This window comes from Hemibagrus wyckioides, linkage group LG15 (genome assembly GCF_019097595.1).
Source record: "Hemibagrus wyckioides isolate EC202008001 linkage group LG15, SWU_Hwy_1.0, whole genome shotgun sequence".
Lineage (NCBI taxonomy): Eukaryota > Metazoa > Chordata > Actinopteri > Siluriformes > Bagridae > Hemibagrus > Hemibagrus wyckioides.
This window is the reverse complement of record NC_080724.1, coordinates 10,927,501-10,944,884: the sequence shown is the minus strand read 5'-3', so window position 1 is coordinate 10,944,884 and position 17,384 is coordinate 10,927,501. Positions and strand designations below refer to the sequence as shown.

At 42.7% G+C, this 17,384-nt stretch overlaps 1 protein-coding gene across 3 annotated transcripts in view; it reads right to left on the bottom strand.

The window, feature by feature from the left end:
- Positions 1–13,365, bottom strand: part of prdm5 (PR domain containing 5) — a 43,943-nt gene extending 30,578 nt beyond the window's left edge. For all 3 annotated transcript variants that reach the window (XM_058409199.1, XM_058409200.1, XM_058409201.1), the window contains exons 1-11: positions 13,128–13,365; positions 12,284–12,367; positions 9,106–9,228; positions 7,648–7,810; positions 7,195–7,372; positions 6,978–7,073; positions 6,746–6,867; positions 5,244–5,323; positions 1,573–1,657; positions 1,317–1,474; positions 219–312 (exon numbers count right to left, since the gene is read on the bottom strand). In XM_058409199.1, the coding sequence (XP_058265182.1) occupies positions 219–312; positions 1,317–1,474; positions 1,573–1,657; positions 5,244–5,323; positions 6,746–6,867; positions 6,978–7,073; positions 7,195–7,372; positions 7,648–7,810; positions 9,106–9,228; positions 12,284–12,367; positions 13,128–13,226 (1,282 nt within the window). In that variant the 5' untranslated portion in view covers positions 13,227–13,365. The remainder of the gene's footprint in view (positions 1–218; positions 313–1,316; positions 1,475–1,572; positions 1,658–5,243; positions 5,324–6,745; positions 6,868–6,977; positions 7,074–7,194; positions 7,373–7,647; positions 7,811–9,105; positions 9,229–12,283; positions 12,368–13,127) is intronic.
- Positions 13,366–17,384: the final 4,019 nt, after the last annotated feature.

Below are 17,384 nucleotides of genomic sequence, written 5' to 3'. Positions count from 1 at the left end.
GTCCGTGTCGGGTTACATCGGGACGGTGCCGCATTGGCACGTGGTGTGTGTTTAGTGAATGTGTCTATTGCGCGTGTTATCAGACCCATGCTCGTAACGTCCGTTAACCTGCGGCTGCGATACGGGAGAGGTGTTAAAGCGTGAACTCTAAACGTGCAGATGGAAGGAGTGAGGTTCTGAGAAGACGCTTGCACACCGTTTGATGAGGTGTTTCTTACTGTTGTGGATGAGGAGATGACGCTGGAGGGAGAACGGGGTCCGGAACAGAGCCTTACACTCCTCACACTGGAAAGGCCTCTCCTCCGAGTGTGTCTGAAGAACGACAGAGAGAAGGAATATATGAGGGGGAAAGAATGAGCAAACAACTTAATACAGATATACGTTTATCATTATTTTCAAGTGCTTGGACTCTTAATATTAACTTGCTCCTAATAAATAAGCAGACATTTCTGTTTGTGCTGTGTTTTGGGCTTGACACTATCCACAGGAGGAAAGGTCTAAAGAAGGTCTGAGGAAAGGTCGAAGGTCATTAGGGCTCAGCAAGGGTCAGGGCTTGGCCACGGCTTGGGCTTGGGCTCCACGGTGGCTGACTGGACTGATGATCTCCATTAAGATAAGAGGCTTACAGCTCCTCGTTTCAACACAATCTGTCCGTCTGGTTGCACTGCTTCTCTCCATTTGTTTCGGCATCTCTTGCACACAGAGCTGAGTTTTGAAGATTTAATATCCAAACTTCAGACATAACGACAGGTTGAGGAGTCGGGCGAGAATTCCGTATGTGGGCGGAGTTTGCCTAGGACACACTGTCTCAGGTATTCTCAATCCTGACCTTGGAGTTAAGCCCGTGATATCGGCGTTAAATCCAGCGCCGCTGTCTGACAGTTTGAGGTAGCTGCAAAATGATGTGATGTTTTTTGGGTAAATTGCTCCAGGATTCTTGAAGTTCTGTCTCAAACAGCCTTGATGAAGCTTTTATCAGAAATATAAATATATCTTATACGTATTTTTTTCCATTTTTTTCACTCTGGTCTACTGACATGCTTAAGACAAAAAGACAGACGTGCCAGATAATAATGTACGGAACCGAGATTGTTCCACAGCACTGGAACGTGTGTAAGGAATCGAACGATTAATCCCAATCAGCTCAACTAATTGCACTTAGGGGATTATGTAATACCGGTGACGGGTTTTAGCGATTCGTTCGTTCGTTCATCATCTGGAGTAAGCGCTTTATCCTGGTCAGGGTGGAGCTGGAGCTTATCCAGGGAATTCTGGGTGGATGGTCAGTATAGGTCTCCCTGTACACACACACACACCTTCTTGTGGTTCTTGTAGACATTGCGGTGAGCGAACTCTTTCCAGCACAGCTTGCACTTGTACGGTTTGTCCTCGCTGTGGATGATTTTATGAGCCGTCACCTGGTCCAAGCGCTTGAAGCTGCGGTTGCAGATCTCACAAGTGTAGGGTCGCTTCTCTGGTGGCCAAACACACACACAAACACACAAAAACACACACAATTAGATGGTGTAGATGGTGTCTCAGTGAAGTCCCTCCTTTTTTCTGTTCACCTACCCGAATGCGTGATCATATGGCGCTTCAGCTGATTGGTTGAGATGAACTTCTTGTCGCATGCAGGACAGTCGAATATCTCATGGATCTGAAGATGGAAGAAGAACAAGAATGTCACTTATTCACTCACAAATGCGTTGATACTTTTCAATAAGCTTGACTATTTTCTCTGCGATGTTTTAAACCTTTTCTTTTAATTCAATTCAACTTTGTCACAAAGCAGCTTTACAGATAGAAAGAGATTTCGATTTATTCCCACAGTACGAGGTCACGGTGACAAGGAAAATCTCCCTGAGACATCTTGAGGAAGAACCCTTGAGAAGAACCGAATGCTTTGCTTTTTTGGGTGACGCCGCATGAGGAGAATAGAAATCTTTAGAAATCTTCACACACAGTGCCTTCAATACATAGAACACCTTCAGTATAAGCATCATGGCCATTTTTGATTTCAGTAAAGAAATCATTGGTGTCTTTGAGTGGGTGTATGAGGAAGAGGGCAGACTGCACTGCACATTCCTCCTGTTGTGTTATGCAGCAGTTTGAAAACATGATGTCGAAGATCACGGCTTCACGTGTCTCAGAGAAAGCACGTGTTTTTCCCCTGTTAGTACCGTAAGGAAGAGTTATCTAGTGGGTGGAAACTGGCGAGAACGAACTGCGGAGAAAACAAAGAGGGAAAAAGGGCTTACTATGTGGACTGGTCCTAAACGTGTCCAAAACATCTTACGATATTCCAGCTTGACAAAACAATGTCACACAGCCAAAACACACAAAAACAACAGCAAACCGGAGTCTGACTCGGTAATTCCCGGAGCACGTACGAGGCATTTTAATTGCAGGCTCGCTCGTTTTCCAGTTCCCCTCGGGTCATGTTTAGTAGCGTACCACCTTCACGGCGTCCTCAGATCAACTCTCTGAGGAGGACGCCGAGGCGTTTTTTTTAAAGTGCCTCCGAGGCGAACGCGGAGGTTTTTTTTTTTCCCACAGCCGGGAAAATAATTAACCCTCAGGGTGAAACAGCTACCCTGCCTGATACAATAACACCCGATAAAGTCTGCAACACGTCTCCAATGAAGGATTTCCACACGACCGGACCACACAAATTGAAGCCATGGATAAATATCATAGTTAAATACTGCACTGAGGTGATGCTTTAACTGGACAGAAATTATTGATGGCTTTCAGAGTCAGAGTCAGTCCCGGACCCTCGAGACTCAGGAAATACATTCAGACCGCAATAATATTTGTATAACGATGATGTGTTTCAGCTTCAGCTCAAATCAAATTCAGGCTTTTTTTAGTGAGTCATTAGAGTCTCGACAAAACAATAAAACCCATCTTTTATAATACTCCCGCCTCCCGTCAGTCCGTTTCATCCCTGAGGATTTTGTGGCCACAAAATCCCCAATTGTACAGCAGCCTTTGAGAAGAAATGTGTCACAACACTGAATGTAGCTCCGGGGAGATAACGCTGAAGTGGATTCACAAATGATGTCATTTACATGCTAGAACGCTGAGCCTCGTATCTTTTTATGGCCCGACAAAAGCACGTTTAGCCTGTCGGTTCTAAAAACGTGTTCGATCCCAGTTTAACTTTTGTCTAACATTTTGATTGAGTTTACCAAAGTGTCTGTGCTTCTCTAATCTCCTCGCGCTAAATCGCCGCGCAAAGACGTGTCTGAGAAGTTTAACACGTGATGAGTACAAAGTTAGAACCGAAGAGACGTGGTTAAAGTCGTAAAGACTGCAATAAGGATTTGTGGATAAACGCAATGTAAATCTTTTCCAGTCCACAGAGTTTCAACGTGAAGACTTTCAGCATGTTAAATTTCCTATGGCAAATACGGCCGGCAACCGGATATGACATCACATGCCCAGGAACTGGGTTTATTTATTTTGTCCTTTAAGATAGGAATGAAGTAACTGTGCTGATTCGAGCTCTGAATACTGGCTCATGTTTGATTCTATTCTGCGTTCGTAACCTGATGATAATTCTTGTTTTGTGGAAGGAGTCTTTAGTGTCAGTTGTGTGTGGTTTTTTAACTATTATTATCTTCAATAAGAAAGAAAAAAGTTTATTGCTGTTTATAGCTGCTATAACGCAAGCAATAACAGGAACTAACTTGTTTTGCTAATAAATGGTTAAAAAGACATCTTTAGTGTAAGGTAACTGGTAAAAAATAAGTCATTTATCCTCATGTTAATGAAATAAAATACTCCATATGGTAAAGCCATCATTCCTTTTCCAAAAGCCACCTGTAAGTTTCCAAAGGTACAGAAGGTTTCAGAGTGACAGCACTGCTAATATCGCTGATGTCGTCCGCGGCGGATCGCTAAAGCTTCGAGAGCGTTAGATCTCCCCTGGGTCCTAAAGCTCCAGACAGGACCTGGTCATTTAGGGTGAGCTATAGAAGAGGAGAGGATGAAGACAAACAGCTCGGCCTCGATCACATCTGTTTCGAGCATGTGGCAAAGTCATCGGCCGGGCGGTGGAAGCGGGACGGCTGTAAAGGGGAGCGAATGTGTCCTGAGAAGCACGGGGGCTTTTACAGACAGACCTTGTGGTAGGGGTTGTTGGGGCAGGAGACGGTAAATGAATAAAATGAGTAAAGATTGGATTTCATTACAGCGGTTGCTAGCTAAGTGAATATGTTTGATGGCTGATATTAATCTTTCACTGTGCCAGACAGAAACGCAGGAGTGTCCTTCATCTTTACTGAAAAAGGAAAAATCCAACTTGAGTATAAATCTTTGTTTTTTTTTTCTCTAAATAACATTTGATATGTTGATGGTTTATTATGTAATGAAATCCTGAGTTTACTTTTTTCCAGCCTGTTTTGACTTTTAAGGATTTCCTACAATCGTTATTACATAATGATTACTTCCTGATAGCGTTGCCAGTGGGATTTCGGCCTCGCTTCATCTCTCACCTCCTCATCTGTATAATCAGATCAGCAATAGCAGAAATACCAAACAAGGTATTAGCGCTGAGTCTAATAAAATACACTGAGATAGATGGCTAGTTAAGCACATCAATACAGAAAAACTACTATCAAAAATTATCCTGAGATTTTTTAATCCATTAAGATCCTGTGATCTGTCTTCAATCTAATTCTTCGTCCGACTCTGGGTTTTATTCTGACCTGTGTTGTGTTTAGCGTTTTCAGTGGCTTTTTGCCGGGAGGAATCCTGACGCCAGGGTTAACGGTTGATACTCTGCTCTTTCCTGCTCTTACGTTTCACGAGAGCCTCGGGGACGAGTCGGTGAAACAGAAGACGACCTTTTCTTCTGCGCCCGCGCCCGCGTAAGAAACGGTCGAGCGTCAACATGAACCTCGCCTCCTACAGAGAGGACTGAGAGCGAGAGGGCTGATGTGAAAGTCTGAGAGAAGTGCTGCGAGGGATGAATATATTTGGAAAGCTGGAACCTGAGCCATTGAGAATGGGGAGACTGACAAAGAAAAAGAAGAACGGAAGACTTGGACGGGGGGAAAAAACGAGACGAGAGAGACAGATAGATGGATGGATGGAGCAAGGATTAAGGCGGATGAAGAGCTGGGCAGAGAGATGAGCACAGGAAGTGAGAGAGAGAGAGAGTGAGAGAGAGAGAGAGAGAGAGAAGTGATGAAGAGAGAGATGAGAGAGGAGAGGGGGAGGAGAGAGACGTGGCTGACCTTGCGGTGCTCCTGCAGGTTGACTGAAGATGAGCATTTTCTATTGCAGATGGTGCATATGAGCTTCCTTCGAGTGCTGCCTGCAGAGAAAACACACACACACACACACGCACACACGCAAAACGAATCAGCTGCGAGGTGAAAGGATGATTCTCAGAGACAGACGGTAGCACGGCCGGCTGGAATGACGTTACAATAACAAAAAGGTTGCCTGATTAATCAAACGAGGCTGGGTTAGGGTCAGCTGAAAGACAGAGGACGTTGAGCAAAGGTCAAAGGTTGATCAGCAGCTGTTTTTTTCTTGAGCTAAAGAGCCATCTTCTATAACAATGCTTTCATTTATTTGACTTCTACCTGCTTTTAAAGTGGATCCAGGATCCAAAAACATATTTGTGTGTATGTGTGTGTGTGTGTGTGTGTATATGTGTATGTGTGGTCCACTCTAGATCCAAAGATACACACCGACAGTAGTCCAACTAAGAGATTTGTTTAAATTGGTTCAGCAGTTTGTTTACATTTGGGAAAAATATTCAAAATGGTGATATCAGGTAACGGGCGGATTCGAGCCAGCGTCAGAAACGGCTCTGCTTCTCCATTTAAACAGATACGTGAGAGGAAGGAGAGAAATCCAACTTGGAAAAAAAAATAGAAAGTGAGTGAGGAATTGACCAGATTGGAGCAGGAAAAAAGAGGCATCTCTCATTTCTCAAAGATCCTTTTTCTTTGTCATTAAATACGCTGCGCGGAAAATTGAAAAAAAAATCGAAGATGTAGCGTTGTTATGTCAGACGAGAAATATTGCGATTGGACACCTTGGACATCGTAAAACCTTGAGCCGTGCCAACAAAAAACAATGGCATTGTTTTATCAAACGCAAAATATCGGATTAATCTACTGATCTCATGACCTCGATGTAGAATCTCATACACACGAGTAACTGTGAAGTTTAGACATTTACACAAAAAACAAAGCCACAGGAATAGAAGATGCTGGATCAAGTGCTGTTTCATAAGCTGTTGAAAGCCATTATGTTCAATTAAACCCGAACTACAGTGATGATTACAACCAGGACTCTTAAATACTCATATATATTTTATATTTCTTTCAGTTCTCTACATCTTCATGCTCATATATCATCATATTATCATATCTATTTGTTTTAATTTTTTCAAACTGTTTGTTTGTTTTTCTATGTCTGGTTTCTTTTAAGGGTTAAATGTGAGTGTTTAAGACTAATCTGGCAACCCTAGGAAGTTAGGTGAAGCATAACTGTTAAAGATAAACTGTAAATGGTGTACATTTGAGTGTGTGTGTGTGATTTCTTTCCAGGAATAAATGCGAGATTTTAAGACTAATCTGGCAACCCTGGGACATTTGGTAAAGCACAAATGTTAAAGCTAAACTCTCAGTGGTGTACGTACATGTGTGTGTACACCTGAATGTGTGTGTGTATGCATGTGTGTGTGTGTGTATGCGTGTGTGTGTGTGAAAGAGAGCTGCACCTGTGTGAACGTTGCTTTTGTGCTTCTTCAGTGCATCTTTGCTCTTGAATCTCTTTCCACAGCTTTCAGCTTTACAGATAAACCTGGCTTCTCCTTTACAGGCTTCCTTGTGCTGTTCAAAGCTACACACAAACATTTGTTTTAGTAAAAAAAAAAAAAGGAAGAGATGATCATTCCGTGTGTGTGTGTGTGTGTGTGTGTGTGTGTGTGTGTGTGTGTGTGTGTGAAGAACCTGGACTCAGAGCTGAAGGAGCAGTGACAGAGAGCGCACTGGTGAACTCGGGAAGCATCTCCGGCTGAAGTAGAACCCTCAGTGCAGTGGAGAACGCTACGAAACACACACACACACAAACATTTTTGAAACACTCCAGATAATCAAAATATATACGGACTACTATATAAGCTGATCACTGTCATGTGTGTGTGTGTGTGTGTGTGTGTGGACTGACTGGCGCTGCAGTGCCTGTTTGACGGGGAATTCTTTGCCACAGTTGCGGCACTTGAACTCTTTGTCCTCTGCGCTGGCTCTCTGGTGTAAACTCTGCAGGTGTTCAGCCAGAACCTCCTCACTGGGGAAACTGCTCTCACACAGCAGACATGGGTGATCTTCCTGCTTTATCGACGACTCTACACACACACAGATTCTTTTAATAAAAATTACAAGTGGTTGTGAGTTCCACCATTTTCACGGCCCCTTGCCTCTGCCCCCTGGATGTGCCCTGACCTCACATTAATAACCAGTGCTGTATAGAGTCTAGTGCTGTATAGAGGCAGTCCAGTCTAATGCCAGTGCTGAATGGGTTTAATGCAGAAGAACAGTAACAGAGGAAGTTCGCTGCTCTGTCAGCATTATTTCATTTCACTCCTGTCATGTCTGCACTGAAGCTGCAAGCGACACAAACCCGGTTGAGTGGCAACATTTTTGGCCTCTTTGCTGTCCTCCTCTTCGTCTTTGACGATCTCGTCTTCCTCTTCCTCCTCCATGTCGCTGTCCAGGTAGCCGATGAGGAGCTCCGTATCTGTCTCTATGTCATCGACGGCCAGGTAAAAGATGTTCTCCCCGTCCTATCAGACAACACAAACGCTTGCGTCACAGAGAAATTCAGAGCTGAATAAAAGGCGTGACGTCAGTCCGACTTTCATACGGTTTTATACAGCAGGCAGTATCTGGTTCCTAACACTAGCCAACTAACTACACTGCTCACTCAGGATATTAAAACATACAGGAACATAATTACACACACACACACAAGACTGAGTGATTTCCTAATTAGAATAAATGTCTTAAGACATATGTTTTTGTGATTCAGGTTATACTGGTCATACATGGAGTGATGCTGTGCAGACAGAATGACAAGATGAGGAATAGCTAATCAAATCGCTAATAAAAGACATACACCCACACACACACGCGCGCGCACACGCACGGTGAGAGATGGAGGGGCGACAGAAGGAAAACAGTTTATCCACTCTTCCTGATTAAGGTCACAGGTCAAACACTGGAAAACTTTAAATTTGCTCTTATCAAACCTTCCTCTCGTCACGGGTCAAACCCAGACCGCAGGCTCTCGTGTTTCTTTCGTTAAAACAATCGGAACACTGTACAGTGTCCACTATTCACTGCAAGCTCCGCCTCCTCTGTAGGTTTAAATGTGTTACACTCCAACCAATTAGTCATCTGTTACTAATTACCTACCGATATGAAGTAATAACAATGTCATTAATGTCATCAGGCTGGAGTTCACATACTGCGAACATTTAATCATCTTCCAGCTCTGATTGGATGAGATCACGTGATTGTAACTGAGTACGAATGTGTGTGCGTGTGTGTGTGTGTGTCTGTGTGTGAGCACTCTGAACTATTTCATTTACACAGATGAGAAAGATGAAGGAGAAAATGAAGAGGCAGGGAGACAGAGAGCGTGAGACAGAAAGATGAAATGGAGGTGGCTTGACTTGTGTGTATATATGTGTGTGTGTGTGTGTGTGTCGTTTTCTCCCTTATCTTGGGCCAAGCGTCATTACACCTTCTTATCTGACCCACCTTCAAAGCGTCACCACACGCACACACACACACACACACACCACCATCACATTGCTACAAGACATAAACACACACACTCTCTTGTTGTCTTTGTTCTGTTTTGCAGTGTCTCTGTGCGTCTGCATGTATTTTCTCAGGAATCTTTCAACCTCCTGCTTTATAACCTAAAACAAAACACTAACACACACTGATAAAGAGCCTAAACCCAGAAATAGCTGTGTGTGTGTGTGTGTGTGTGTGTGTGTATGCTGAGTTTGACTGACATGCAAGAGTTTGATCAGTGTTCTGAGTGGAGATGATGACCACGCTCTGGTACCTGGATGGCGGCCAGGTTCTTCTGCTCCTGAGACGGCGCCTGGTGCACGAAGCGCAGCCAGTTAGCGTGTCGAGGGTTGCTGGCATCCAGTATGTACAGCACGTCACCTCTGTTCCCTCGAACCTGCAGCAATGAAAACACAAACACGGGGAAAGTTTAGAGAAGGTGTCGGTGTAAGTAAGACTCTTGTGGTTAATCTGCAGAGGAATTGAGAAGATAATGACATGCAGCGTGGTCAATGGTCAATGAAATGTACAAAATGAACCGATAACTGATAAAAATATCATGACATTTCAGTGTGTAACAGAATCTACAGGTTTTCTAACAAACTCAGGTATCGAGTCGCAGCCCAAACAAAAGTCCAGGGTGTGGAATATCTCACTGTCTAGATAAGTGGGTTTGATGTTGTGCAGCATCTCAAGAGTTAATCTGGCTGCAAATCTAGGTTCATCGCTTTGACTTTTAGTCCTGCAGCATTCAGATTCCTTGGATGGTGAACCTCCACTCCATTCTCCTCCAACCCCAGTGAAGACTGGAACAGGTTTTCCTTTAGGGTTGTCCTGTCTGTTTTTGGCTCCATCCATCTTACCCTTAACCCTCCCCATATCCCTTTAGCATGATGCTCCCACCACCATGCTTCATAGTGGAGATGGATTTCTCAGGAAGTTTGGTTCCTGGTTAATCTAACGCTTCATACCAAGGACAAAAAGATCTCTCTTGGTCTCATCTGACCAGGCAAGTTTCCAAAATTCCTTTTGGCAAATGGTGGACCATCCAGGTTAAGGTTCTCCTAGATTCCACCATCTGAGCTATGTACAGTACCTCTTCATCACTTAGGTTGCTTCTCTGACTAATGTCCTCCTTACCCAGTCACCCGGTGACTACATTTTCCTACAAGAGCACACTTCTTGGGTTTTATTTCTTACATAATCGAGGACCATTGGCTTAAGAAGAAGGAAATGAGTCAGAATGTGCAAAGCTCCATATTTTTTAAATTAACCATGAAGCAGACCAACAATGATTTCTCTAAACAGCTTGCTTCTTACAAATGCAAAATGGGCACAATCCTTCAGGCGAAATGTTTAGTCTCCAGAGAAACAGAACGTCTGACCCAATACTGCAACCAGTGGCATTTTGCTATTGTTTGGAAAACCGATCCAATACATGAATCTTACATCATTCTTTTGTTCGTCTGATGTTGGAATGGAGGATAAACATGTCATGACCAGGTTTCTAACCCTGATACTGTTCTCACATACCTCTCTCAGCACTCAGGATGATGGGGTTTTTATCACAATACGTACTTGAACGAGCCATAAACGGCTGGATCATCGTCAGGTTTCAAACTCGTGATCATAACTGAATGAAAATCTTCAAATCATTGGCTATATAAATGCACTTGCTGGAATACGTTTCTATAGTAACAAATAATTCACAGGAGTCTCCAGTATCAAATCACTGATATTGGAGACTCCTTCCATTAAAAAAAAAAATATCCTAACAGAAATCTGCTTATTATGTGTCAGAGGTAAAGCTGTTACTTTCATCTCTTTAAATTTACAAAAAAATGAAATTATTTATTACTTCTTACTTACATAAAATGTTTCATTCCCACTGCGACCTCACACAGTAAGCCAAGCACAGCATGCTAGTTTAAGTTATTCAACACTCTCACGTAACATCAGCCTCGGCTTTGACGCTAACGAGCTGTTCCCCTGCCTCTGTTTTTGGATACAAATTATTATTTTTGCTCGACTATGCAGGTTTTATTGGACTGAAATGACAGCTAATGATGCCTCGCACTCTCAGACCATGTAATGTTGCTCCGTCTTAATTGCACAGCTGCACCGAAGCCCTCCAGCACATAAAAGCGCAGTACGGTTAGCAGATTACACGGCATGGCCGGGTATCAGAGCGAACACGGCACGCAGCACTGTAATTTAAGATTTAAACCTACTGTACGCCGCGCATCCGTCCGAGAACGCTGCTCGGATAGACAGATGTATAAATCACCTCGGTAATGCGGCCAGGCCCCGGCTGATGCAGGCTCTAATTAAAATGTTACGGAGCTGAAAATAAAACCTGAATCTCGCAGGGCAAATATTGGGAGAGTGAAAGTGGGGAAGGGAAAAGTTCTGGGGGGGGGGGGGGCTGGGGGGGGGTTGTGCTATGTGCCCGTGGTGCTGCTTGGCAGGCAGAGCCGTTATTACCGAGACGACGTAGGCTGAGCGGTATGAGCTGAGAACATGGTCTACATGCCTGCTCTGATTACCCCTCGCCCAGAGTTGCCCAGTCAAGCGTTTCAGCACCAAAGCATAGCGTCGGTGAAGTTCACCATGCCAAACCACTTTTTAGTACTCATGATTTAGCTATCCAGTCGAGTCAAGGCATGTGCTTTTCTGTTTCAACAAAAAGCTGAATAAAATATCAGTAGTCTGTATATTTAGGCTCTTAGGTGTATCTGTAATGTTAATCTAAGACTTACATGCACATTATGGAGGGATATATGAATTTTTGTTCAGAAAAAATCTGAACCTGCGTCACGTGACGTAAGAGTTAGAAGTAAAAGGACGTCCTTTTGGTTCACGCATTTTCAATTACAAGTCATAAATTATGAATGAATTGATCACCGTGTGCGAAAATAATTCATGTTTTTAAACTGATGTAAATATGTGTTTTGCCTGTAGCTCCTGAAACTTCTCTACGTCATCATTAGCAAATGAACCGTAGATCTAGCTCAGGTTCTAAACAAAGTGGCATCATCTAATGTTGAATCGCTGGCTTAAATTGTATCGTATCATGTGGAGGACTGGTCTTTTACGCTGCTAGTATTTATCATATTGTTTAACAATTGGCCAAAACAAACGGTAAACACCAGGGCTAAACATCTAAACATCTTGGGTTTTGGACTTCCATCTTTCAGCCCAACACTTTGTCACCTTCGACATCTCATTCATCTTTAATAAACAGTTAGGGTTCCTATGGATACAAAGTCTGTCCCCGGAATTCTGGACGTGAGGCAGGAATACACCTTGGAGGTGAGACATCTGGTCAGTGGATCACAGGGAGAACTTGACTTCTCCTCAAGTTTGTGTACTTAAGCTTAGTGTACTGTTGTGTTTGTAAAAGAGCAATATACATTAAACACAGATGCGGTGTTGTTTCCGAGTTTAGCTACCTCCCACATCAGCCTCGGGTCCATGCTCTCGTCTAGATCTCCGGGCATCTTCTTCTCGCCAGCGAACGGGCCGAACTTCTCTCCCTGAAACACACAAGAGTCACAGAGTTACACACACTGGCTTTACTCTAATACACAAAGACCAGAGGAAAGCAGAAACCTGGTCTACTAAATTTCTTGTTTGTTTTTTTGCTCTGATGATTGTTGCGAATCATCGCAGAAGGAGCTTTATTGCGTGTTGATTTACTGAATTATAAGTTCATTATAATGATGTATGGACATGTTATAAGGGGCAAACTTATAAACAAACCCTAAACATTTTAATGTTCTATGAGTCCCATCTTTTCATTTTTAATCCTTAATGTCCTCCTTATTATTTTTTATTGTTTAAAAAAATAACTATGATACAAAACAACATTTTGTAACTTTTATATATGTATTTTTTTTTTTTTTTTTCAAATTAACAATAAAGTGACAGGGAACTTGTAGAGTTTTAGAGAGGCTACCTAGAAAGGTAGCAAGCAATACACTTTCAAACCGCGCCACACTGCTTCCCTAGTCCACTAGATGCGCGTGGGAAGCTCATTCTGCTGTAGCCTAGGTAGTGCGCGTGTGGAGGGAGGACGGACCGGTTTGAGATGCGGCCGCGGTTCCAACGTTACCTCGGCTATATACGTGGCACCTCACGGTACAGAAAAGTGAAAAGGCATTAACATGTGGACGAGTTTAGAAGACGGCACCATATTAATAAACGCAACAGAAAGACTCGTTTGCTGTAAAGAAATGTCTCAGTTTTCTGTCAGTTTGGCTTCTTTCATTTTTTTCCCCCTTAAAACGAACAAACCTTCTTGACTCGTCTCGCAGTGTACAGCCCGACTCCGTCCTGGACTTTGGAGGACTTCAGAGCGAACCTGTCTGGCACGTACATACCCAGCATTGTCATTATAATCGAGAAAATTTCTAAAGTCCTGACAGAACCCGAGGGAAATGGTTAAAGCTGGTTCTTTCTTTCTTTGCTTTCGCGCTGCTACAAAGTTTCCCTCAAAATCTCGGCGCAGCTCGAACCTCCATGTCGCTTTGCTTCGCTGTGATTGGTGGAAAGTTCGTAACCAGGGGCAACATGTTTTTCAACGAGGAGGAGCGTCCGTGTTGCTCGCGTGACGTCAGAGAGACGCCGCGTTGTGATTGGTGGAATCGGCCCTACGGCTGCACATTTTTATCTCCTCAGCGAGCTGAACGTGAGGATGCTCTGTGGAAGTTCATTACAGTTGTGTCTCAGTAGTGCTTTCAGATAAATGTTTTTTTTTCCACATGATGATTTCTGAAATCAAACTTCAAAAAAAATCTACATAAGTTTGTTTTTTATCCAGACTGAGTGAAAATAAAAACATTTTTAAGACATGTTTGGGAATTTTGTGATATATTTTCATTCAGATCGACTTTAGTAAGTGCTTTGTCCTGGTTATATCTTACAACTGGACTAAAAGAACAAGCGACAATACGCACAGATCATAATAAATCAGACTCTGGATCGAACCAGGAACCCTGGACGTGTGAGGTCATCGGTATTGAAGGGTTAAAGGGCATTGTGGGTAATGAAGGAACCTGTTAACAATAGAATTAAGTACAGTTTAGACGCCACTGAAGATCATGAACATACCAGTATTGTTTTCACACGTTGCACTTTATGTAGCTAGGACAACTACTTTCTGTCCTGTTGTTTTATGTCGCACCAGGGTCCTGGAGAAACATCGTTTCATGTCACTGTGTACTGCATCAGCTTCTTGACTTGACTCATAAAATTTAATATGCGAGTCTTAAAGGGTCCAAACACTTAAAGGGACAAAGTGTACAGTTTAATTGCCACAGGGATGAAAGATCTCCCAAAGCGCTCAGTGCTACACGGCAGTGATCAGTCTCTGGCTGAATTTGCTCTTCTGATTAACCAGCACACTGTGTAGTGGATGAGAAGGGTTGTCCAGGATTGAATGGAGATTTGACAGCATCCTTCTCTCAACAACAATGTGAACTGGGTCCAGCTCCATGCCAAGTACAGAGCCTGCCCTCCTGATATATATCTCAAATCTTCACCTTGTAATTCACAGGAACCAAAATTCACTAACAAGCCAACTTGTTTCCAACTTTATTGACTTACATTTTGGATATGAACTGGGGCAGTATTTAGGCCACGCGTCCCGAAGGAACGGAAAAGAAAAGTCACAGACAACGATGCATGTTAGGAATTAGAAACAGATCAAACAAGCTCTAGATGTGCCACACGCTGACATTTGCATCTTCCTTTATTCCTTTGGCATCTCCATTGTGAAACCAAATAGACTTCCTTAAGCTATTGAGTGAGCTAAAGAGTGAAGTTTAGAGCAAGCTCCAGAAATCAGAAAGGTTATAAATGTCATAAAATATAAAACCAGAGTGAACAAACTGATGGCCGATGGCGTTTCTCGGCCATCCACCTTCCAACACCATATCTGAAATTCTCTATGCAACACACCCCAAGTCTCCAATACTCCAGTTGATGACGTCCTTGAAATCAATTTCTCTGCTAAAGACACCATACAGTATCTAAACCTTTACATATGATACTACAGTATATTCTTCCTCACTTATAACTCAGAGAGAGCGTTCCTTGAAAATTGGCCTCCAGCATAACATCTCCCATTTCCCAGATGAAGACTGGGAGAATCTTTTGCCATCGATTTGTTTAGCTTTAATCTCTGAACATCATGACTTGATAAACTTAAAGCTTGTCATCGAGGACCTTGCACACTTTTTGGCGCTCTTATCTCCAGCCACCCCCACCTTCCTGTTCCTGTTTAGTTTATCTGATTGTGTTCACCTGCTCCTTGTTTCCCCTTGATTACTTGACGCAATGCATCTCTGCAGAGTCTTATACGTTTGGATCAGTTCCGAGCCTTGTTTTCCTGCGCTCCTTGTCCACACATCAAATCATCACTTGGCTTTAACTCTGTGCTTATAGCTTTCAGGGTTTAACCCCTTTGCTTTGATAATGGACAATGACTGTGGTTTCTGGAGAAAGGAAACCCACCCTAATAAACATAACATCAAACTCACATGCTTGTCACCAAAGGGTGTCATGAAATCCTCTTCTCATGAGGAGTTTCCTCATTGTTGTGATGGGAAATGCATCTTTTGTTGCCGTTGTTTGTTAGATTCTGACCTTGACTCCATCTCTGTCCCGTCATTGGTCTGTTGCTTTATGTCCACACCTGTTCTGAGTGATTTCTATCCTGCTTCTTTGTCTCATTGCAATGTCTTGTGGATTATTTTGTACAGGCGTCTTGCTTCAGGTCTGTGTTTGCACGTATTCATAGTATTTAAGAAAAAAAATGATGCACTTTTGTTCCATCACATGTTACAAAGTCATCTAGGCAATATGTATACATGTTAGAAACACATTATTATTAACACCAGACAATTCCGTGATGCTATAATACTTTACAGACACGTTTATTCATTTGGTGGTTTCTTTTTTGCAAATTATGAGCTGACCGTAATATATAATACCAACATGGTTGATTGAATCTAATGCAGTAGGCAGTGAATCAAATGCAGTACGAAATGAATCAAATGTAATAGGTACTGTATTAAATGCTGTAGGTACTGAATTGAATGCAATAGGTACTGAACTGAATGCAGCAGGTACGGAATCGAATGCTGTAGGTACTTCATTGAATGCAGTAGGTAATGAATCAAATGCAGTAGGCAGTGAATTAAATGCAAGAGGTACTGAATGAAATGGTGAATGTACTGAATCAAATGCAGTAGGTACTGAATTGAATGCAATAGGTATTGATTCGAATGCAGTAGGTACTGAATCAAATGCAGTAGGGAGAGAATCTAATGCAGTACCTGCTGACTCAAATGCAGTAGGTACTGAATCAAATGCAGTAGTTACTGAATCAAATGCAATAGTTACTGAATTGAATGCAGTAGATACTGAATCAAATGCAGTAGGGACAGAATCTAATGCAGTAGTTGCTGACTCAAATGCAGTAGGTACTGAATTGAATGCTGGTGGTACTAAATTGAATGGTTTAGGTACTGAATCAAATGGTTTTGGTATTGAATCGCATGCAGTAGATACTGTCACAGTATACAAGTTCAAGGCTTTGAGGCCCTCATGGGATTTTAGTTTACAGCCACACAGATGCTAGCACAGCAGCACTAGCTATACCTACAATACTCATGTGCAGATACTCACAATCAAGTACAATCACTACACACTTCACACTGATCACATCTGTGCAGTCTGGAAGCGGATCATATCTCCTGAGCTCTTTATTAGTTCTTCAGTTCTTCCAGTCCCGTGCGCTGATTCTCCATATCGGATCTACCTAAGTATCTGGTGACCAGGAATAATTGGAGGCAGGTTGGTGCCGGGGGGCGGATCACTGAGAAATGGAAATGCTGTCCAGACACGAAAACATGTGGACAACCAGCTGTCTAAATGTAGAGAGCCAGAGAAGAGGATACACGCAAACGCACACATGCAGCTACTCAGGAACACACATGTAAACACACACACACATTGAGAAGGCTTTTAAATCCAGCCCATTAAACCTAAACCACAATGTTACTTAGCATAAGAGCCCTTTTGATCAAGTGTGAATGGCTTTAAAATGCTTCTCACACACGCATACACACTTTCGTGCGTTTTTAAGTATGTTATTGATAATACACCTTCCACAAGCCTCTGTCTACAGTCTAATCAGTCGGGCATCTATGTTTTCCTGCAGTTGTTTACTCCTTTCCACGGCTTTGTTTATCTCGCACCCTTCCTGATGAGCCGCTTCTTCGGCTCGGTGGAGATTGTGCGAAAGTATCGGCTCGGTTTCGGGTTTTGGTTTGTTTTTGTTTTCGAAGCGAACAGAACGCTTTATTTACTCGAGCTCAGTGTAAGATCGCAAAGCGGAAAACACACAGCACTGCTCCTTGATGTTCCTTCTGCGTTTAAAGGAAAGATATCGGCAGTTACTGTAGGAGCTGATGGAGTTGAAAGGAAAACTTCAACCTGAAGCCAATAAGAAGTTTATATTGAAATATTCCCGATGTGTTTAGTTAT